The 23,569-nt window shown below is 40.8% G+C and overlaps 1 protein-coding gene across 2 annotated transcripts in view; it reads right to left on the reverse strand.

The window, feature by feature from the left end:
- The window catches only part of SMARCC1 (SWI/SNF related, matrix associated, actin dependent regulator of chromatin subfamily c member 1), a 216,417-nt gene that overhangs the window by 138,980 nt on the left and 53,868 nt on the right, over positions 1-23,569 (reverse strand). For both annotated transcript variants that reach the window (XM_053600509.1, XM_053600510.1), the window contains exons 6-9: positions 21,054-21,123; positions 15,860-15,929; positions 13,059-13,134; positions 2,499-2,624 (exon numbers count right to left, since the gene is read on the reverse strand). In XM_053600509.1, the coding sequence (XP_053456484.1) occupies positions 2,499-2,624; positions 13,059-13,134; positions 15,860-15,929; positions 21,054-21,123 (342 nt within the window). The remainder of the gene's footprint in view (positions 1-2,498; positions 2,625-13,058; positions 13,135-15,859; positions 15,930-21,053; positions 21,124-23,569) is intronic.

The following is a 23,569-nucleotide window of genomic DNA, read 5'->3' on the forward strand; positions in this document are numbered from 1 at the left end:
CCTGGAATCCTAGCACTCTGGGAAGCCAAGACAGATGGACTACTTGAACTGACGAGGTCAAGACCAGCCTGAACAGTGAGACCCCTGTCTCAACTAAAAATAGAAAAACTAGTGGTGTTGTAGGAGGAATTGATAGTCCAAGCTACTCCAGAGGCCGAAGGAGGAGAATCACTTGAATCCAGGAGTTTGAGGTTGTTGTAAGCTATGATACCTTGGTATTCTGCCCGGGTGACAAAGTGAGATTATCTCAAAAAACAAAAATACAGGCTCACACCTGTAATCCTAGCACTCTGGGAACCCAAGGTAGGTGATTACTTGAGATCAGGAGTTCGAGCCTAGCAAGAGCAAGAGCAAGATGCTGTCTGTAAAATAAACATCATAATAATAATAGCCGGGCACTGTGGTGGGCACCTACAGTCTTAGTAACTGGGGAGGCTGAGGCAAGAAGATCATTTAAACCCAAGAGTTTGAGGTTGCCGTGAGCTATGATGCCACAGTACACTACCCAGGAGGAAAAAGTGAGAAGGAAAGGAAAGGAAAGGAAAAGAATAGAAAATGGATGGGCCGGTCACATTGTCTCATTCCTGTAATCCTAGCACTCTGGGATTGCCAAGGCGGGTGGATTGCCTGAGCTCGTGAGTTCTGGACCAGCTTGAGCCAGAGCGAGACCTCATCTCTAAAAATAGCAGGGGAATATGGTGGGCACCTGTACTCCCAGTTACTTGGGAGGCCGAGGCAAGAGAATGAATCTCTTGAGACCAAGAGTTGGAGGTTGCTGTAGGCTAGTGGTTCTCAACCTTCCTAATGCCTCAATGTATGTTCATTGTTACAAAGGGGTCAAGACCCACAGGTCGAGAACCCCTGGTAGGCTGTGACGTCATGTCACTCTACCAGAAGCAACAAAATGAGACTCCGTCTAAATAAATAAATAGATAGAGTTTTGAGGTCTCTCCAACTCCTGGCCTCAACTCCCAAAGTGCTAAAATTACGTGAGCCAGAGCAACACACCTCACAGCAACCTCAAACTCTTGGACTTAAAAGATTCTCTTCCCTCAGCCTCCCCAGTAGCTGGAACTACAGGCGCCCACCACACTCGGCTACTTGTGGGTGGGAGTGGGGGGACAACGACACAGGCTGGGCTCAAATCCACCATCCTCAGTATATGTGGCCGGTGCCCTACCCATTGAGCAACAGGCGCCAAGCCTTTTTGAGACAGACTCTCATTTTGTCACCCTCAGTAGAGTGCCATGGCGTCACATCTCACAGCAACCTCAAACTCTTGGGCTCAAGTGTTTCTCTTGCATCAGCCTTCCATGTAGCTGAGAATATAGGCATCCACCACAATGCCTGGCTATTTTTAGAGATAAGGTCTTGCTCTGGCTCAGGCTGGTCTGGAACCCATGAGCTCAAGCAATCCACCAGCCTTGGCCTCCCAAGTGCTAGGATTACAGGCATGAGTCACCACACCCAGCGTCAGACTCAAGTCTTCTTCTAATGATACATCTACTTTGCAAGTTGGCGTTATTAGGGAATTTATAATACCAGGAATAAATATCTAAATAGTTGAATTTCTTGAAGGATTAACATAGGTTAAATGTCAAGTCCTGCACTCCCAGAAAGGAGGGCTGACTTGTGAAATGTTTAAGGCCTCTACATTATACAAATTATTGTGTGAATAACAGGGTTACTCAGACCAGAAAGATGGAACACACCTGTAATCCTAGCACTTTCAGAGACAGAGACAGGTGGATTGCTTGAGCTCAGGAGTTGGAGACCAGCCAAAGCAAGACTCTCTACTAAAAGTGGCAAAAAAATAACTAAGAGGAAAAGAAAAACTAGCTGGCCATGGTGGCAGGCACCTGTAGTCCCAACTACCGGGAAAGCTGAGATGAGACGGTAACTTGAGCCCATGAGTTTGAGGTTGCTGTGAGCTACAATGACACCATGCCACTCAAAGCAGGGCGAGAAAGTTAGACTCTGTCTCAATACAGAAACAATAAACAAAACAAAAAACCAAAGTTACTGAAAAATAATAAACAAAATGAGTTTCCCTTAGAAAAACAGCTAAATTCAATTCTGTGATGATGATACTTGATATATAAAACTAATATTCATGGTAGATTTCTTCCTGGTTGGAAATCTCACCCCATCTATACCCAGGTGGAATAAAGCCATTTTCATTGCACAAACCAGGCCTCTGTTTAAAAAAAAAACAAAAAAACTAAAATTCACATCTAGTGAACAAATTCAGCTTTTTATACCTGCCATACAGGACAGACCACTTTAAATCTTAATGACCCTTTGAGATTTTCATCCCTATTCTGGATGGGATTACCAGCTTTTGAGATGGTTGTTAGTGCCACTTAGGAAATTTTACATGTACTTCATGGCTGATGCACTTTGGTTAGCACATGACACTTTATTGATGAAGATTTGGTAACATGCAGGCCATAAAAGAAGAAACATGTACTAGTGAAAAACACTGCCAAACAAAATACCTCTTCATTCTTTGTTGAAATTCGCTGACGAAAACTCACAGGCTTCCTATTCTCATCCACCTCATAATCCTCCTCATTCATCCATTCATTAAAAATATCAGTGTCCAAAATCCATTTCACATGAACCTAAAACCACATCAAAGGATGAACATCAACATAAATAATAAAATCACTAAAGCTTTTAAAATATTTAAAAGGTGATTTATTTTATTCAAAGCCTCAATTATGTAAAACAGATTAAAAAATATAATACGAGTAATGATCTGTAGATTGTAACCATTTCTAATTTTTATTCAATGTCTTTTATTGAGTAGAGAGGACAGAAAAGCATCATCGATTTGGCTTAGACGGAAATTCTCATAACTCAGACCTTCAAATTAGTTGATCATTTTGTCTTTATCTTCACGGAAATTACTGATAAAAATATTCAGCAACACATTAGTCAAAGTTGGTTATGGCTTTAGGTATAACAGATACCTGTGGTTATATGCAATTAACAATATTCTAGGAAATGATGAAAGAGAACCTTTATAGAGACCTCTCACTGAGCCCCATTAAATATAAATATTGTTCTCTGGAAACCTTTCAGAGATAGTAAAGCTTGCAATAGGGGGCAGGGTGAGAGTCAGATACTAGTTTATGACCACATCTCTTATATTAGCCAATGCTTGTAAGAAGTTGCAAAGGGTTCTCCAGATGTCATATAGATGCAGATATAAATATATAAATAGATAGAGACAGTTAGTTAAAACACACAATAACCGAGGTAATATTCCATTTTATACAACACTATTCTTCAAGGAGGGTACAAATGAGATTTGGCACTACACAACTCTTCCATCTGTGAGACTGCTGTTGACATCCCAAGTCATGAGAAGATTGGGGTTGGGGCGGTGTAACAAACATGAATATGCCCCATGAAGAACCAATTATAACTTATGACGCCTTCCTCTAACACTGTAATAATAGGGTAGTTCATGGTATAATCCCTAGATGACAATATGAACTTGATAATAAAAATACTGTCTCAGGCTCAGCGCCCATAGCACAGTGCTTACAGCACGAACCACCTATAGCAAGGCTGGAGGTTTTGAATCCGGCCCAGACCAGGTAAACAACAATGACAACTGCAACCAAAAAATAGCCAGGCACTGCAGCACCTGCCTGTAGTCCCAGCTACTTGGGGGGCTGAGGCAGGAGAATCACTTAAGCCCACAAGTTTGAGGTTGCTGTAAGCTGTTGACACCATGGCACTCTACCAAGGGCAACATAGTGAAACTGTCTCAAAAAAAAAAGTAAAAAAAAATTTTTTTTTCCTCAGGCAAGTGAGGTGATTCACGCCTATAATCCTAGTACTTTGGGAGTTTAAGGGGTCACAAGTTGGAGATCAGGTTTAGCAAGATCATGTCTCTACAAAAATCGGAAAATTAGATGAATATGATGGTATGTGCCCAGAGTCCCACATCCTCAGGAGGCTGAGGATGGAGGATGGATTGAGCCCAGGAGTTTGTGGTTACAGACAGCTATGATGACACCACAGCACGTTACCCAGGACAAAAGACCAAGACCCTATCTCAAAAACTATATACATTTTGTCAATCTCAGTCCCAACAGCCTCATTTTATTATTAAAAAAGGGCTCCTAAATTGGTCATTACACATATCCTGATTTAATAATAAAAGCCCTCTGATTACATGCCTCCTCTCCCTTGAAAACTACAGTTACGGGCGGCGTCTATGGCTCAAAGGAGTAGGGCGCTGGTCCATATGCCGGAGGTGGCAGGTTCAAACCCAGCCCTGGCCAAAAACTGAAAAAAAAAAAAAAAAAAAGAAAAGAAAACGACAGTTACATGGTAGTATACCCAAATACAATTAATACCCCACTGAGGCCAGGTACAGTGGCTCACACCTGTAAATGTAGCACTATGGGAAGGCTAAAGCAAAAGGATCCATGGAGGTCAGGTGTGAAGAAAATTATACTTTACTTGTTCAGTTACACAACTAAATAAATGAGATAAATGTACCGAGATCAAGAGATTTAATAGTAGGATGATTTTGTTTTTTTTCAAAATTGGACTATAAACTCAGAATTTAATTCCAATCAAAATAGTAATGAGGCTGGGCATGGTGGCTCACGCCTGTAATCCTAGCAGTCTGGGAGGCCCAGGCAGATGGACTGCCTGAGCTCACAGGTTCCAGACCAGCCTGAGCCAGAGTGAGACCTCATCTCTAAAAATAGCCCAGCACTGTGGTGGGCTCTTGTAGTCCCAGCTAGTCCAAAGGCTGAAACAAGTGGATGTCTTGAGACGAAGAGTTTGAGGTTGCTGTGAGCTGTCATGCCACAGCACTTTAACCAGGGCAACAAAGTGAAACTCTATCTCAAAAAATAAACACAAAAAAAGCAATGAGTTTATCTGTTTTATATGGACCCTCGACAAACTGATTCTAAAATTTATACAAAGAGCAAGGAGCCAAGACACCACTAAGAGAGGAGAAAAAAAAGGTATTATCTACAGCACTGTATAGGTAAAAATGTGATAAAACTGACATAGATTGGTGAGAAGAGAAACCTAGCTTTAATTTTTCCTCCTTCAAGAGATACTATTTTTACATGTACTTGATGTTGTTAATAAAGCACCACATGGAGGAAAAGCTTGTTTTCCTACATACCATGTATTTAAAAATAAGTAAGAAAAATCAATGCCTATTGGCAGCACCAGTGACATTAAAAAAAAAAAAAACTAAATGCCACAAAAATTAAAGATCTATAGGCTCGGTACCTGCATCTCAGTAGTTGGGGAGCTGACCACATACACTGAGGCAGGCAGGTTCGAACCCAGCCCACACCTGCTAGACAACTGCAACCAAAAAATAGCCGGGAGTTGTGGCGAGTGTCTGTAGTACCAGCTACTTGGGAGGCTGAGGCAAGAGGATCCCTTGAGCCCAAGAGTTTGAGGCTGCTGTGAGCCTCAATGCCATGCTACTCTACTAAAGGTGGCAAAGTGAGATGCAGTCTCAAAAATATATATGTGTGTGTGTGTGTGTGTAGAGTACAGCAGCTACTTATATAATTTACTATATTAAATATTACATGTAATCTAGAGATGATTTAAAGTATACAGAAGAATATGCAGAGATTATATGTAAATACTATACCACTTTCACATAAAGAACTTGAGCATATATACTTACCTATGTTTATTGCAGCCCAATTCATAATTGCTAAATCATGGATGAAGCCCAAGTGACCATCGACCCACAAATGGATCAATAAATTGTGGTACATGTACACCATGGAATATTATGCAGCCTTAAAAAAGATGGAGACTTTACTTCTTATGTTTACATGGATGGAACTGGAACATATTCTTCTTAGTAAAGTATCTCAAGAATGGAAGAGAAAGTATCCATTGTACTCAGCCCTACTATGAAACTATATGAAAGCTATATAGTTTTCATATAGCTACACAGAAAGCTATATAGTTTTCATATAGCTAAATAGTCATATGAAAGCTATAACCTGGCTCGGTGCCTGTGACTCAAGCAGCTAAGGCGCCAGCCACATACACCTGAACTGGCGGGTTCAAATCCAGCCTGGGCCCACCAAACAACAACGATGGCTGCAACCAAAACTAAAATAAAATAAAATAAATTAAAAAAAAAAAAAGAAAGCTATAACCCAATTATGGCCCAAGAATATGGGGAAAGGGAGGGGAGGGGAGGAGGAAGGATAGGTCGAGTGAGGGTAATTGGTGGGACCACACCTACGATGCATCTTACAAGGGTACATGTGAAACTTACTAAATGTAGAATATAAATGTCTTAACACAATAATTAAGAAAATGCCGGGCGGCACCTATGGCTCAGTCGGTAAGGCGCCGGCCCCATATACCGAGGGTGGTGGGTTCAGACCCGGCCCCGGCCAAACTGCAACCAAAAAAATAGCCGGGCGTTGTGGCGGGGGCCTGTAGTCCCAGCTACTCGGGAGGCTGAGGCAAGAGAATCACTTAAGCCCAGGAGTTGGAGGTTGCTGTGAGCTGTGTGAGGCCACGGCACTCTACCAAGGGCCATAAAGTGAGACTCTGTCTCTACAAAAAAAAAAAAAAAAAGAAAAAGAAAATGCCATGAAGGCTATGTTAACCAGTGTGATAAAAATATGTCAAATGGTATATAAAACAGTGTATGGTGCCACATGATTGCATTAATGTACACCTCTATGATTTAATAAAAAAAAAAAAACTTGAGCATCTGTGCACTTTGAAATCCATGGAGTGAGGGCCCCCTAATGAATCCCCATGAATATTGAGAAACGACTGTCAAGTCAATAACACAAAAGTAGGTTTTTAAAAAATAAATGGGTACATGGGCGGCGCCTGTGGCTCAGTGAGCAGGGCGCCGGCCCCATATACCAAGGGTGGCGGGTTCAAACCCAGCCCCGGCCAAACTGCAACAAAAAAATAGCCGGGCATTGTGGCGGGCGCCTGTAGTCCCAGCTACTCAGGAGGCTGAGGCAGGAGAATCGCCTAAGCCCAGGAGTTGGAGATTGCTGTGAGCTGTGTGATGCCACGGCACTCTACGGAGGGCAATAAAGTGAAACTCTGTCTCTACAAAAAATAAATAAATAAATAAATAAATAAATAGATACATAATGTATACAGTTATACATAACTGGATAACCATCTGAAAATCACACTGAGCTCCCCTTATTACATCATATATGAGAATAAACTCAAAACAGATTAGAGATTTATATGTAAAAAGTGAAATTATACAAGTCCTAGAAAAAAGCAATGAATTCCTCAACAACTTGAGGTAGGAAAAGGCTTTATTACTATGAGTAAAAGTTTTGATCCTTTGAGGATAAAAATGGAATAATCTGACTGAATAAAAATAATAAATTTTTCATGGCAAAAACATAACTAAAGTCAAAATACAATTGAAAAACTAGAAAAAAATATTTCCAGTATACACTGAATATAAATAGCTAACATCCTTAACATTTAAGGAATGTTTAAAACTGGGAGGAATATAATTTAAAAATCGTAAAAAAGGCCAGGCACGGTGGCTGATACCTGTAATCCTAGCACTCTGGGAGTCCCAGGCAGGTGGATAACTTGAGCTCACTGGTTCAAGACCAACCTGAGCAAAAAGGAAGACCCTGTCTCTCTTTAAAATAAATAAATAAAGGAAAAAGTAAAAATAATTAAAAAATGGGGGAAAGACAAGTCAAAAAAATGTTCAACTTCACACAAAAATACAAATACAAATTAGCTTTTCATCTTGGCTTTTACTGTCATATATAAAGGCTACTTACTGATTTGTGGACGATGATTTTATATCCTGAGACACTACTGTATTTTTTGCTCACTACCAGGAGTCTTGGGGGTTCTTAAACTGTAAGATCATATCATCGGATAGAGGTGGAACACATTCTTCTTAGCAAAGAATCACAAGAATGGAGAAGCAAGAATCCAATGTACTCAATTCTAATGTGAAGGCAGTAGATGAGCTAATACAGGGTGGGGGGGGATTAAGGAAATTCGTAAGTGGGGAGAAAGGGAGGAGGGAGGAAGATGGGGTGGTCATGGTGAGTGGCACACCTCCTGGGGGTGTGACACAATTATAAGAGGGATCTTCTCTAACAAACACAATCAGTGTAACCTAATTCTTTGTACACTGATGAATCCCAAACAATTATAAAAAAAAAATCAAAAGAAAGGGGCAGTGCCTATGGCTCAGTGAGCAGGGCACCAGCCCCATATACCAATGGTGGCGGGTTCAAACCCGGCCCCAGCTACACTGCATCAAAGAATAGCCATGCATTGGGGCAGGCACCTATAGTCCAGCTACTTGGGAGGCTGAGGCAAGAGAATCGCCTAAGCCCAAGAACTGGAGATTGCTATGAGCTGTGATATCACTGCACTCTCCCAAGGGCGACAAAGTGAGATTCAGTCTCTTAAAAAAAAAATAAAAAAGAAGGGTGCCTGTCACTCAGTGAGTAGGGTGCCAGCCCCATATACTGAGGGTGGCGGGTTCAAACCCAGCCCCGGCCAAACTGCAACCAAAAAATAGCTGGGCATTGTGGCGGGTGCCTATAGTCCCAGCTACTTGGAAGATGAGGCAAGAGAATCACCTAAGCCCAAGAGCTAGAGGTTGCTGTGAGCTGTGATGCCACAGCACTCTACCAAGGGCAACAAAGTGACACTCTGACTCTAAACAAAAACAAACAAACAAAAAAGTACATACAGGGCGGTGCCTGTGGCTCAAGGAGTAGGGCGCCGGCCCCATATACCAGAGGTAGCGGGTTCAAACCCAGTCCCAGTCAAAAACTGCAAAAAAAAAGTACATACATATATACATAATAAATCAAAAGGGACAATACATTAACAAAAGGCAAATCTGGATAAGAGTAAGCAGGTATTCCATGCATTATTCTAATTCTTAAAAGTATCCTGCCAGTTTGAAATTATTTCCAAATAAAAGCTTTCTTGAAAAGACTAATTTCTGAGTGAGTCATAGCGGCTCACAACTGTAATCCTAGCACTTTGGGAGGCTGAGGCAGGAGGATCACTTGAGTCCAGGAGTTCAAGACTTAACTTCACACATAAAAAAATGAGCCACACATGATGGCATACATCTGCAGTCCCAGCTACTAGGAAGGCTGAGACCAGAGGATCTCCTTACCCAGGCATTCCAAGTTGCAGTGAGCTGTGACTACACCACTGCAAACCAGCCTAGGTGATAGACAAGATCCTGTCTCTTCACAAAACTAAACTAAACTAAACTAACTTTCATTAATCTCCATTTGCACATGAAGACTATCAAGGTTAGACTGGTGAGGTGGTTCATGCCTGTAATCCTAGCTCTCTAGGAGGCAGAGGTGGGTGGACTGCTTGAGCTCATAAGTTGGAGACCAGCCTGAACAAAAGTGAGCCCCACCCCCACCACCGTCTCCACTGAAAATAGAAAGAAACCAGAGCTTCCTGTATAAATGGCAGATTCCAGGGTTGGGACAAGTAAGGTACAAAATGAATTTGGAAAATCATTTTATCCAGAAGAAGGAAATATGCAGAAATGAATCGATTAACAATAGAGGCTACAGGGCGGCGCCTGTGGCTCAAGGACTAGGGCGCTGGTCCCATATGCCAGAGGTGGCGGGTTCAAACCTAGCCCCGGCCAAAAAACAAACAAACAAAAAAAAACAATAGAGGCTACATTTAAGAAGTTCCCATTGACCAAATGTGGGACAATTCATCAAAATGAAGAAAGATACTAATTCTACTGCTCCAAGAGTACATACTGATACTACCGGAATGAACAAGACAAAACCTGTTCCCAGCACAAAATGCCACCTATAAGTATAGATAGGATAGATAAAAGAGTTAAAAAGAACAGTAACAGCTAACTCAGGCAAAAATTATTAATGGATGAACAACCTTTGGAATTAAAAAACATTTTTTTGGTGGGGGCTAGAGTGTCCTGCACTCCTGGCCAGAGTGCAGTGTTATCATCATTGCTCATTGCATCCTCAAACTGCTGGACTCAACTGATCCTCTTGCCTCAGCCTCTGGAATAGCTAGGACTACACAAGCACACCACTTTACCCAGCTATTTTTTTCTATTTTTGGTAGAGACAGGCTTCACTTGTGCTTAGGCTGGTCTCAAACTCCTGGCCTCAAGTGATCCTCCAACCTCAGCCTCCCAGAGTGCTACGAATACTAGTGTGAACAACTGTGAATAGCCTAAGATAAAAATTTAATGAGAAAAAAAGATATTTGGGGCCTTGGTGTGTGTCACACTTTATGGGGGCAAGACATGATTACAAGAGGGACTTTAACCTAACAATTGCAATCAGTGTAACCTGGCTTATTGTACCCTCAATGAATCCCCAACAATAAAAAAAAAAAAAAAAGAAATAAAAAAAAGAAGATATTAATATAGTCTCAAAATACCTCCCAATAAAATACATTGAATAATCATCACAAAAATGGTGGTATTATAGAGGGAAAAGCTGGCATATACTACCTTAACATAAACAATAAAAGTGAGTACAACAAATAATGGGGAAAACTGATATATGCTTTATAATGTGATGAAAAGAATTCAATAATACATAGTATTCCCGATAAAAATGCACAACTTGAATATAATAATGAGAGAACATCACACAAATTTAAAATCAGAGACATCTGGCTCGGCGCCTGTAGCACAGTGGTTACAGCGCCAGCCACATGCACCGAGGCGGGTTCAAGTCTGGCCTGGGCCAGCTAAACAACAATGACAACGGCAACAAAAAATAGCCAGGTGTTGTGGCGGGCGCCTGTAGTCCCAGTTACTTGGGAGGCTTAATCAAGAGAATCACTTAAGCCCAAGAGTTTGAGGTTGTTGTAAGCTGTAACACCACAGCACTCTAACAAGGGCAACAAAGTGAGGCTCTGTCTCAATAAATAAATAAATACATAAAATCAGAGACATCCCAACAAATTACTAGCACGTATTTTTTTTAAATGCCAATATCTTACCTGGATGGAGTAGAAACACATTCTTCTTAGTAAAGTATTAAAAAATGGAAAAACAAAAATCCAATGTACTAAATAATAATATGAAACCAATCTTATAAACAACTACCATGTCCCCAAGGAAAAAAAACACAAGTATATTTTTGAGGGGAAGGAGAGAGGTGGAAAGGGAAGGAGGGAGGCTGATTGGCAAGTCTGACCTAATGTGTACAACATAAGGGTATTTATTCAGCACACCCCCTGGGTGAAGGACTCAACTACAACTTCAACTTTGCCCTAGAAACAAAAACAATTTAACCTAAACATCTGTACCTCCTATTAATTTGAAAGTTTTAAAAAAATTGCCAATATCACAGAAGAAAAAGAAAGGCTGCACAACTGTTCTAGATTAAAGGACACTAACAAGACCTGTCAACTAAATGCAGTGTGCAATCCTGGAATAGACCTAGATCAGTAAAAAGAAAAAAGAAAGAAAAAAAAAATCCACCATAAAGGATATTACTAGAAAAAGAAGTGAAAATAGAGGGCAGCGCCTGTGGCTCAGTGGGTAGGGCACCGGCCCCAAATACCGAGGGTGGTGGGTTTGAACCCAGCCCTGGCCACATGTAACAGCAATGAGAACTGCAACAAAGAATAGCCAGGCGTTGTGGAAGGCACCTGAAGTCCCAGGTACTCAGGAAACTGAGGAAGAGAATCGCTTAAGCCCAAGAGTTGGAGGTTGCTGTGAGCTATGATGCCACAGCACTCTACCAAGGGAAACAAAGTGAGACTCTGTCTCCAAAAAAAAAAAAAAAAAGGGAGGGAAAATCAAAGATGATCTTATATGAGTTAAGAGTATTGTTTCAAGAAGGAATTTCCTGAAATAGTAAAAAAAAGGCGGGGGGGAATCTGGGAGGAGGGAATGAAACAGTACTTTTTTTGTACTATTCTACAACTTTGAAAATTACTTCTGCAGTAAAAGCTGAAAAAGAAGTTAGTGCATAAACTCGACCCTTACTATGATAGAAACAATTAATATTAATAAGTCTGTATCATACTAAAAATGGCAAGGCTTCCTAAATGACATCATCAACAATGTTAAACTCAACCTCTCACACTCCTCTCACCTATCACAAACCACAATCCAACTTGGCTTTGAATTTTCCTCAAACATCACTGCAGACATTTGTTTCATCTAAGATCTAGATAATAGGGCGGCGCCTGTGGCTCAGTGAGTAGGGCGCCAGCCCCATATACCGAGGGTGGCAGGTTCAAGCCCGGCCCCGGCCAAACTGCAACAAAAAAATAGCCGGGCGTTGTGGCGGGCGCCTGTAGTCCCAGCTGCTCAGGAGGCTGAGGCAAGAGAATCGCGTAAGCCCAAGAGTTAGAGGTTGCTGTGAGCCATGTGACGCCATGGCACTCTACCGGAGGGCAGTACAGTGAGACTCTGTCTCTACAAAAAAAAAAAATAATAATAATAATAATGTCTTCATGGCTGTAGATATCTCTTAAGTGGATGACAAGAAGAAAAACCACCATTCTGCATCTTCTTAAAAAAAGAGTACTGTAGGGTGGCGCCTGTGGCTCAGTCGGTAAGGCGCCGGCCCCATATACCGAGGGTGGCAGGTTCAAACCCAGCCCCGGCCAAACTGCAACCAAAAAATAGCCGGGCGTTATGGCGGGTGCCTGTAGTCCCAGCTACTCAGGAGGCTGAGGCAAGAGAATCGCTTAAGCCCAGGAGTTGGAGGTTGCTGTGAGCTGGGTGAGGCCACGGCACTCTACCGAGGGCCATAAAGTGAGACTCTGTCTCTACAAAAAAAAAAAAAAAAAAAAGAGTACTGTAGTAAATGTTTTGGCACAGTAACTGAGATAACGCCGGAAAGGCTATGTTAACCACTGTGATAAAAATGTGTCAAATGGTTTATGAAGTGAGTGTATGATGCCCCATAATCATATCATTGTATACAGTTATGATTTAATAAAAAAATTAAAAAAAAAAGAGTACTGTAAAGCTGACAAGATCTACTAGATTATATAATAATTTTTTTTAAAGTATCATTCACCTTCCATGGCTTTTCTGGAATTGGTGGATCTTCAATTTCAGCATCGACATCATTACTATGGACCCAAGTATCATAACTATGAATGAAATGAAAAACAGAATCAAAGTTCATTCATTATAAAGACTTTTAACAACAGTAAGAATACATTTTAGAAGTACTATTAGGATCCAGTAATAATAGTTATCAGACAGTTTTGTTCTTACCACTCTATAAAAAAAAAAAAAAAATTCCTCTGCAGAAGTCACTAGTAACCTTCCTATAGCTAAATCCAAAGTTCAAGTCCCAGCCCAGAGAATTTCCCTTACACAGCTTCTAGCACAGCACTATCTTGTGGTATTTCTTCTCATCACCAGCCTCTCTTCTGTCTCTGCTGCCAGTTTCTAATCTTTGTGCCAAACCTCTTAAAACATTCAAAGAACCTGGAGCTCAATTTTTGGAAAAATCTTCTCTTAGTGATTTAATTCATTCTTTTTTTTTTTTGTAGAGACAGAGTTTCACTTTATTGCCCTCAGTAGAGTGCCGTGGCGTCACACAGCTCACAGAAACCTCCAACTCCTGGGCTTAGGCGATTCTCCTGCCTCAGCCTCCCTAGTAGCTGGGACTACAGGCGCCCGCCACAACGCCTGGCTATTTTTTTGTTGCAGTTTGGCCGGGGCTGGGTTTGAACCCGCCACCCTCGGTATATGGGGCCAGCGCCCTGATATATTGACAATGTGAAAGTTTTATCTGTTCTCTTGTCTGAATTCTGAACTTATATCCAACAGCCAATTCCATCTTCTCCTCAACATCTAACAAGCATTCCAAACCTAAAACCTTTAAGCACATTCTATAATCAAACCATGAGCAAATTCTATCAGCTCTACCTCCAAAGTATGTCCAGAATTTCTATACTTCTTACCCCTCCACTCTACTCACTGTTCTCCTTTACCTTTGCCATTAGCCCTCTCAAGAATCCACTTTCACACAGCAACCAGAGTGATCTTTTTGAAAATTAAGTTGGCCCACAACACTCCACTGCTCAAAATCTTCTAACAGGGCCCACCTTATCAGAGAGAAAATCAAAATCCTAATAGTGGCTCACAAAGACCTCAAGATATGATCTTATGACTATAAATCAGACCCCATCTCCTAGTCTTCACTCTTTACTGATGTTATTATACTTGAGCCCCACTGACTATACTGAAATTATTCCAACATATACCACTAAGTCTGCATATGCTTTACACATACTGCTTCCTACTGCCTGGAATGTTTCCCACTGTCTAGATATCCATATAGCTTACTTCCTTATTTCTTCACATCTCTTTGCTCAAAGATCCTCTTACAATGAGCTCCAACTCACTGATATAAATCATTCCACCTACTCCAACACAATGCTGAAATAGGCATAAAACTGACTACCAAACTGAAACCTTTGATAATGTCAATATATTGACCAATGAATTATAAAACCAAGCAATATTTAAGACATCTAAATGAAATAAAATGATAAAAAGTATTAGCTACTTTAGCCACTACACAGAAGTCAGTTCGAAAACATCTGAAACCAGGACAACTCTGCTTACTTATTAACAGTACTCTGTTACGATTTCCAGCAACACTAAAACATGAGCCAGAAAAAAAGTTCCTTTTCTAATTAAGTATACTCAGTAAAATTATAGTAATGAGAGAAAAAATTATATCTTTATAGTCTTCAAGTATTGATTAAAAAAATGTAAATAAGAAGTCAGTGTACATGCCATAGTTAATTTTTAATAGTGAACTAACAAAGCCTCTTGAGAACACAAAAATTGTGCCAGCTACTACTTCTTATTTGATACATAAGGTAAAGTTTAGTGATCAGGCTAGTACAAAGGTATAAAATTTACATCAACCCTATACAAGTAGCTTCTATAAATTTGAGTTTCCATCTAAGTGTTTCAAAGGGCAAACTGCTTTCCCATGATAGCTGTTAGAACATCAAAAGTTGCTATTTTTTTTTTTGTAGTGCCAAGGATACTGACTTGAAGCCTTATGACCAGAGTGCTTTATAGATAGCACTTACTCAAGTGTTATTATTTTAAAGGTAAGCTGCCAGCCTGAGTAACATAGTGAGACCTCATCTTTACAAAAACATTTACGAATTAGCAAGGTGTGGCGGCACAGGCCTGTAGTCCTAAGCTACTCTACAGGTTAAGGTAGGTGGACCACTAGAGCACAAGAGTTCAAAGTTGCGGTGAGCCATGATAACAGCAATTCACTCTAGCCTGGTAAGCTGGGCATGGTGATAACACCTGTAGTCTCAGCTACTCGGGAGGTAGCAGGATCATTTGAGTTAGTTCACTTTTGAGTAGTCAAATTATGAAGATGATTTAGTTCTAATTTACTCAATCTGTGTAAAAAGACAGTATGGGCTGGGTGTGATGGCTCATGCCTATAATGCTACCACTTTGGAAGGCCGAAGCGGGAAGATTCAAACTTGAGCCCAGAAGTTCAAGATTAGCCTAGGCAACATGGAAACACCCAGGCATGCTGGCATTCGCATCTGTAAACCCTGCTACTCAGAAAGCTGAGGCAGGAGGAAGATTACTTTAGCTCAGGAGTTCAAGGCTACAGTGAGCTATGATCATGCAAATGTAATCCAGCCTGAGTGCAACAGAGACCTCATGAATAAAAACATACACACATACCTCAATAAGTAAGAGTAACAACAACACAAATCCACAACGTTCGCATTTCTCATATAGTAAAGCTATACGTAAACAAGTGAGACTTGCTTTGACAAAAATCATATACCAGATCTTATAGTGTATCTACGTTACCTGTCTGGGTAAAAGCCCCAATGCACTAACACCTGCTTGTCTTTTCTCATCACTGGTCTCAACCATTCTTCTGTAAGGGAAAAAAACTTTAGTCAAACTAACAAAATAATTGAATAAACTATAAACTATGACTTAGCCTTAATTTTTACTAGACTTTTTAGTTAGGTAATGAGCAATTTAAAAGAAGGTTTTTTGTGGTTTGTTTTTTGTTTTTGAGACCAAGTCTCACTATGTTCCCCCCCGGTAGAGTCTCATGGCATAACAGCTCATAGCAACCTCAAACTCTTGGGCTTAAGTGATTCTCTTGCCTCAGCTGCCCAGGTAGCTGGGACTACAAACACCTGCCACAACACCCAGCTATTAAAAGAAGTTTTTAAATTGAGGACTATCTACTAGATTGAAGAGAAATTTCTCAGGATGCTTATTCAGACTTTCCAGAGTAGAAGTCCACTATCCTAGCACTCTTGACAAAATCAACTATTCAGTGCAGTTAAATACGCCCTTTCCATCCAGCTACAGTTGTCTCTCTTATACACAAATCACAGTCACCATTATAATAATGCTTCAAATCCTATAAAGAACTTCCCATTCCATTTTCTGTGAGGCTATCTTTCAAGATGTAAGTCATGCTTCATCTTCTTGATGGTCTACTCCCTCTCGATTCACTTTCTCTGGTGTATTAACTATATGCTTCCTAGTGTGACATCAAAACTTCTAGCAATAATACCATTTATGTTATTCTGTAAATTGTCACATACCTGTTTAGCTCTGCAAACAAGAGTGTGAGCAAGGTAATCACATGCTATAGATATTTTTCTTTCAGGTTTCCTTTTCAAAAACAGGTACAAAGTATTTATTTATTTTTTTTTTTTGGTAGAGACAGAGTTTCACTTTATTGCCCTCAGTAGAGTGCCGTGGCATCACACAGCTCACAGCAACCTCCAACTCCTGGGCTTAGGCGATTCTCCTGCCTCAGCCTCCCTAGTAGCTGGGACTACAGGCACCCGCCACAGTGCCCGGCTATTTTTTTGTTGCAGTTTGGCCGGGGCTGGGTTTGAACCCGTCACCCTCGGTATATGGGGCCGGCGCTCTGCTCACTGAGCCACAGGCGCTGCCCAGGTACAAAGTATTTAATAAAATGATACTTTTTTTTTTTTTTTTTTGAGGCAGAGTCTTACTATGTCGCCCTCAGTTGAGTGCTATGGCATTATAGCTCACAGCAACCTCCAACTCCTGGGCTTAAGCGATTCTCTTGCCTCAGCCTCCCAGCAGCTGGGACTACCAGCAGCTGCCACATGGCTGGCTATTTTTTTGTTGCAGTTGGCCCTGGCTGGGTTCGAACCCGCCAACCCCGATGTAAGTGGCTGGTGACGTACCACTGCGCTACGGCACTGAGCCAATGAAATGATTCTTAATGACTTTAATCATAGTTTAATTCCCTCTAGATTTTAGAACTGGTCATTATGCATGTCTTTGATCGTCTGAATTTAGGTTAGAAAACTTCTTCCTAGTAGTAAAAGGCAAATTTTTAAGTAGGTACCTTGAACCCAAAAAAACAGCAAAAAGTAAATCACCTAAGTAAAATCAACTTCTCAGGGTCAGCTTCAACAGAAAATAGCCCCAGTTTCACTAAGGTCATGAAGCTGTCGTGGCTGGGCTCTTTTTGAAATAGCCAACTGCTTACCGTATTATTTTATTTTATTTTTTTTTTGAGACAGAGCCTCAAGCTGTCGCCCTGGGTAGAGTGCTATGGCATCAGCTCACAGCAACTTCCAACTCCTGGGCTTATGCAATTCTCTTGCCTCGGCCTCCCAAGTAGCTGGGACTACAGGTACCCACCACAATGCCCAGCTATTTTTTGGCTGTAGTTGTCATTGTTGTTTGGCAGGCTCAGGCTGGATTCGATCCCACCACCTCTGGTGTATATGGCTGGCGCCTTAGCTGCTTGAGCTACAGGTGCCGAGCCCTTACCGTATTATCTTCAAAGAAAGTAAAGAGAAAAGAATGAGGCCTTGTTCCTTAACCTCATGTCCCAACATACCAGAGAAAAAAGATGAAGGATCCAACACACCTTTCTAAATCCATACTATATAAACTGACCAGTCTTTAGGTTGTCTTTTTATGTACTGAAACTATCTTCAAAGATTGTGCATCTCTCTCTCTCACTCTGTTTGAGACAGGGTCGCAACTCTGTTCTCAGGGCTAGAATGCGATGGCATCATAGCTTACTGCAAACTCAAACTCCTGGACATAAGAAATCCTCCTGCTTCAAGCATGCACGACCACACCCAGCTAAATTTTCTATTTTTATTAGAGACAGGGTGTCCCTCTGGCTCAGGATGGTCTCCAACTCTAAGGCTCAAGGGATTCTTCTGCCTCAGCCTTCAAGAATGCTAAGATTACATACGAGTTACTTACATTACTTGGCGTTATTTTCTATTTCTTTCTTCTTCTTTATTTTTTTTTTAGAGACAAAGTCTCACTTTATTGCCCTCAGTAGAGTGCCAGGGTGTCATAGCTCACAGCAACCTCCAACACTGGGCTCAGGCGATTCTCTTGCCTCAGCTTCCCGAGTAACTGGGACTACAGGCACCCACCAGAATGCCCAACTATTTTTTGTTTGTTTGTTTGTTTGCAGTTTGGCCAGGGCCGGGTTTGAACCTGACCCCCCTCAATATATGGGGCCGGTGCCCTACCCACTGAGCCACAGGCGCCCCCTATTTTCTATTTCTTTCTTTTTTTTTTGGTTATTGGCCAGGGCTACCCGCCACCTCTGGCATATGGGACCGGCGCCCTACTCCTTGAGCCACAGGCGCCGCCCAATTTTTTTTTTTTTTTTTTTTTTTGTGGAGACAGAGTCTCACTGTACCGTCCTCGGGTAGAGTGCCGTGGCGTCACAGGGCTCACAGCAACCTCCAACTCTTGGGCTTACGCGATTCTCTTGCCTCAGCCTCCCGAGCAGCTGGGACTACAGGCGCCCGCCACAGTGCCCGGCTATTTTTTTGTTGCAGTTTGGCTGGGGCTGGGTTTGAACCCGCCACCCTCGGCATATGGTGCCGGCGCCCTACTCACTGAGCCACAGGCGCCGCCCTATTTTCTATTTCTTAATAAAGATGTTTGTATAACTATTTCCAGTCTTTCTTCTTTTTTAATATATGCATTTAAAGATATAAATGTCCACTACAAGTAGATTCTACTACATCTTACTCATTTCATTACAATTCAATTCCAAAGATTTTCTACTTCAGTTGTAATTTCTCCTTTAACTCATGCATTATTTATCAATGTATTTCAAAAACATATGGATTACCTGGTGGTTTATATGTGTACAGAAATAAGGTTGGTTTCTATAACCCAGGTTGGTATGCACTAATACAATCATGACTCACTATCACCTTTAACTCCTGGGGTCAAGAAATCCTCTCACCTCAGCCTACTGAGTAGCAAGGATTCCAAGTAAAAGCCTCCACACTTCATTAATTTTCTTTTTTTTTTTTTTTTAAAAAACAGAGTTCCTCTATATTGCCCAGGTTGGCTCAATCAATCCTCCCATCTCAGCCTCCTGAACTGCTGGGATTATAGGTGAGTTGCTATCCCTGGATGGAATTATTTGCTTCTTTGATACAGACTTCTACCTAACTGCACAATTAGTCAGGACAAAATACTCAGTCGGGGGGTAATTAGCCACTCAAATTTGATGTAACATGGCTTATCATATAAATATCCTACAGAGATAGGTTATGCTTATCAGAAGATTTGACTATTGCATACCTATAGATCTTTTCTCATTCTAAATTTATTAATTTCTGACCATGCCTCTGATCCTAGCACTCAGCGAGGCTGAGGCAGGAGTACTGCTTGAGCTTGGGAGTTCAAGACCAGCCTGAGCAAGAGTGAGATTTCATCTCTACTAAAAATAGAAAAATGAGCTGGTCATTGTGGTGGAAGCCTGTAGTCCCAGCAGTTTGAGGCTGCTGTGAGCTAGGGTGATGTCAAGGCGTTCTAAACTGGACAACAGAGTGAGACTCTTCCTCAAAGATAAATAGAAACAAATTTATTAATCTCTATTTTGCACTTTAACTCAGTGCTTTGAAGGAATGGTCAGCATAAGTCAGTTTCCACAGGTCTGATGCACTCTGGCCAATAATGAAATCAACTTTCAGAATAGGAAAACTGAAGATCAGAAATCAAACTAGGAAAATTATTCAAGCTAGCATCTTGCTGTCAGGTCCTATTTAAACAACCAGTAAATTGTATTCTTTCAGAAAAGAATGGCAATGTCTTTTAATTTTCAGAACACAAGAGAGATAGTAAATATTAACAAGTTAATACATAAGGTATGGCTACTGTTAACAAGTGGATGCTACCAAATACAAAGTATAAGGGTTAGAAAGTTGGACAGCACAAAATTAGCTTGCATAGCCCAATTAAACAAAAAGCAAAGTGGAAGAAGTATAATTCTGCATTAAAAAATATAGATATATTTAAGTAACCTGTCAATTTAATACTTGAGTCTCTTTTAAAAAACTGGTAAAAATGGCTCGGTGCCTGGAGCTCAGCAGCTAGAGTACCAACCACACACACCAGGGCTGGCAGGTTCGAACCCAGCCCAGACCTGCCAAACAACAATCGCAACTACAACAACAACAGTAACAACAAAAAATAGCCAGGCGTTGCGGCAGGCGCCTGTAGTCCCAGCTACTTGGGAGGTTGAGACAAGAGAATCACTTAAGCCCAAGAGTTTGAGGTTGCTGTGAGCTGTGATGCCATGGCACTCTACCAAGGGCAACATAGTAACACTCTGTCTCAAAAAAAAAACCACTGGTAAAAAGCCAGGCGCCATCTGTGGCTCAAAGGAGTAGGGCACCAGCCCCATATACCGGGGGTGGCGGGTTCAAACCCTGCCCTGGCCAAAAAACTGCAAAAAAAAACCCAAACTGGTAAAAGGCCAGGTGCAGTAGCTAACATCTATAATTCCAGTAATTTGGAAGGCCAAGGCAGGAAGATAACTTGAGGTCAAGAGTTTGAGGTTACAATGAGCTATGATGATGCCTCTATATACCAGCCTGGACCACAGAGCAAGATACTGTCTCCTTAAAAGAAAAAAAAAAGGCTACCCTAAAAATAAAAAGTTGGTAAAATCTGTATGATGTGATATATGAGTTTATCAGCTCACAACTAAAAATTAACTTACCATCCTCTTGTGAGGAAGAATATGGATAAATATGGTGAGAAGCTTTTGATTTATCATCAGTAAATGTCCCCTGGAAAGCAAATGAACAAATAACATTAAAACAAAGCACAGAGCAAACAGACTGAGATGCCAGATACAAATTTCATAAGACTTATAAAAGCATGTTTTATTTATATTATAAAAATATAATATGATTATTACTTTTCATAGAGTAAAAGAATGATTGACAACAACAACAAAAAATCTCTACTCAGTTTATACTGCTACATAGAAAAATAATTTATGTAGCTCTTAGCTAATTCTCTATGCATCTCTCTCTGAGTATACTTAACAGTAATACAAGTACCTCTAAATAATTCTTAAAATAACTCCAAAAAGCACCAAATTAGCACTCAATTTTCTTCAGGAACTTTTCCTCTGCACTTCAAATTTGGCTAACCATTCAGAACAATAGGCTAAACTTTCAGTCTATGTTGACTTTTGACATGCCTTCTCATTAAACATAACTGTTTCTACCTGCTGTAAGCTATAAATAAGACACGTGCAACCTTTCCTTTCACTTAAAAACTCATAAGCTATTATAGGATTAATTTGTCTAATTCAACACTCTTGCATTTTAGCAGATATGGAGGCAAGAAGTAGAGAGAGACAGGAATGGATACTCAGTGGAACATTAAGACCAACAGTAAAAATGTAAACAACATATATTAAGTTCACCACATTCTATGGGCACAGCTGGTGGCACCATAAAACAATTAACAAATATTAATACAACAGTAACATGCGAGATCACTGATCACAGATCACCGTAACAGATACAAGAATAATTTTAAAAATCTAAACTATTAAGAGAAATACCAAAACTTGACAAAAGAAGCACAAAATGAGTACATGCAGTTGGAAAAATGATGCCAATACACTTATTCAACATAGGGTTTTCACAAACCTTCAATTTGTTGGGGATTTTTTTGATAAACATAGTATCTAGGAAGGGCAGCAAAACAAAGTATGCCATATTCACTGATTATTACATTCAGAAAAAATGTAATGTGCCAACTGATGAACATTCCAGAATTCAAAAATTTAGAGCTGAATAAAAATGGATTAGCAACCTCACAAAGGTAAGGAGTATGCCACCACACCTGGCTAATTTTTCCATTTTTTGTAGAGATGGGAGTCTTGCTCTATTGCCCAGGTTGGTCTCAAACTCCTAGCTACGAGCAATCCTCCTGCCTCAGCATCCCAAAGTGCTGGGATTTACAGGCAGGAGCTACCAAGCTTAGCCAAGCACATTTCTTTCTTTTTTTTTTTTTTTTGTAGAGATAGAATCTCACTTTACTGCCCTCGGTAGAGTGCCATGGCATCACACGGCTTACAGCAACCTCCAGCTCTTGGACTTACACGATTCTCTTGCCTCAGCCTCCCAAGTAGCTGGGACTACAGGTGCCAGCCACAACGCCCGGCTATCTTTTTGTTGCAGTTTGGCAGGGGCTGGGTTTGAACCCATCACCCTTGGTATATGGGGCCAGCGCCCTATTCACTGAGACACAGGCGCCGCCCCAAGCGCATTTCTTAATAGCCTTTTGAACAGATTGTAAAGGAGTATCAATATCGAATGACTGAGAAAACACAACAGCACAGTGTCAGACTTTGGCTTCTAGAATCAAACCAGCTGTGCTTGAACGTCCCCTCTCTAATTTATGACTTGCATAAGAAACAGAGTGATAATAAACATAACACCTCTACCATAAGATTCTTATAGGACTGAGTTAATAGATGTAATGAACTAAGAATAATGATAGTAACACCGTAAGTGCTCAATCCGTGTGAGTTGGCAGAAACACCAATAAACAGGTACAAGGGAAAAATAAGGAAGAAAAGAAGTGATATGTTGTTCAAAGTTATAATACTTATTAAAAGAGAACAGACTCTAAACTTCTTACCAACAACATAATTAAATTACTTCTCACTTTGGCAGGGATATCAACTAAAAAGGAAGAAGAAAAGAAGAAAGAAGAAAAAGACTAGTAAATCTAAAGTTGTAAAGACTTTTAGTGGCTCGGCACCTGTAGCTCAGTGGTTAGGGCACCAGCCACATACACCAATGCAGGCAGGCTCGAACCCGGCGTGGGCCTGCTAAACAACAATGACAACTGCAACCAACAACTACAACAAAAAAAATAGCCAGGCCATTGTGGCAGGCGCCTGTAATCCTAGCTACTTTGGAGGCTGAGGCAAGAGAACCTCTTAAGCCCAAGAGTTTGCTGTGAGCTGTGACACCACAGTGCCCTAGAGAGGGTGACATAGTGAGACTCTGTCTCAAAAAAAAAAAGTTTCAGAAACATTCACTTTTGGAATGAGCAAATTATTTTACTAAATGCTAGAACATAATTAAACTGGCAATCTCTTTGCTGCAGAAAAAAAGATATTTCATGAGACTTTTCCATTATTCCCAATGATAGATAAAACTAGTGGATAAACAAGGTTTCAGAAAATTATCTCTTACCTAGGTCTCC

Source organism: Nycticebus coucang, chromosome 8 (genome assembly GCF_027406575.1).
Source record: "Nycticebus coucang isolate mNycCou1 chromosome 8, mNycCou1.pri, whole genome shotgun sequence".
Taxonomy (NCBI): Eukaryota; Metazoa; Chordata; class Mammalia; order Primates; family Lorisidae; genus Nycticebus; species Nycticebus coucang.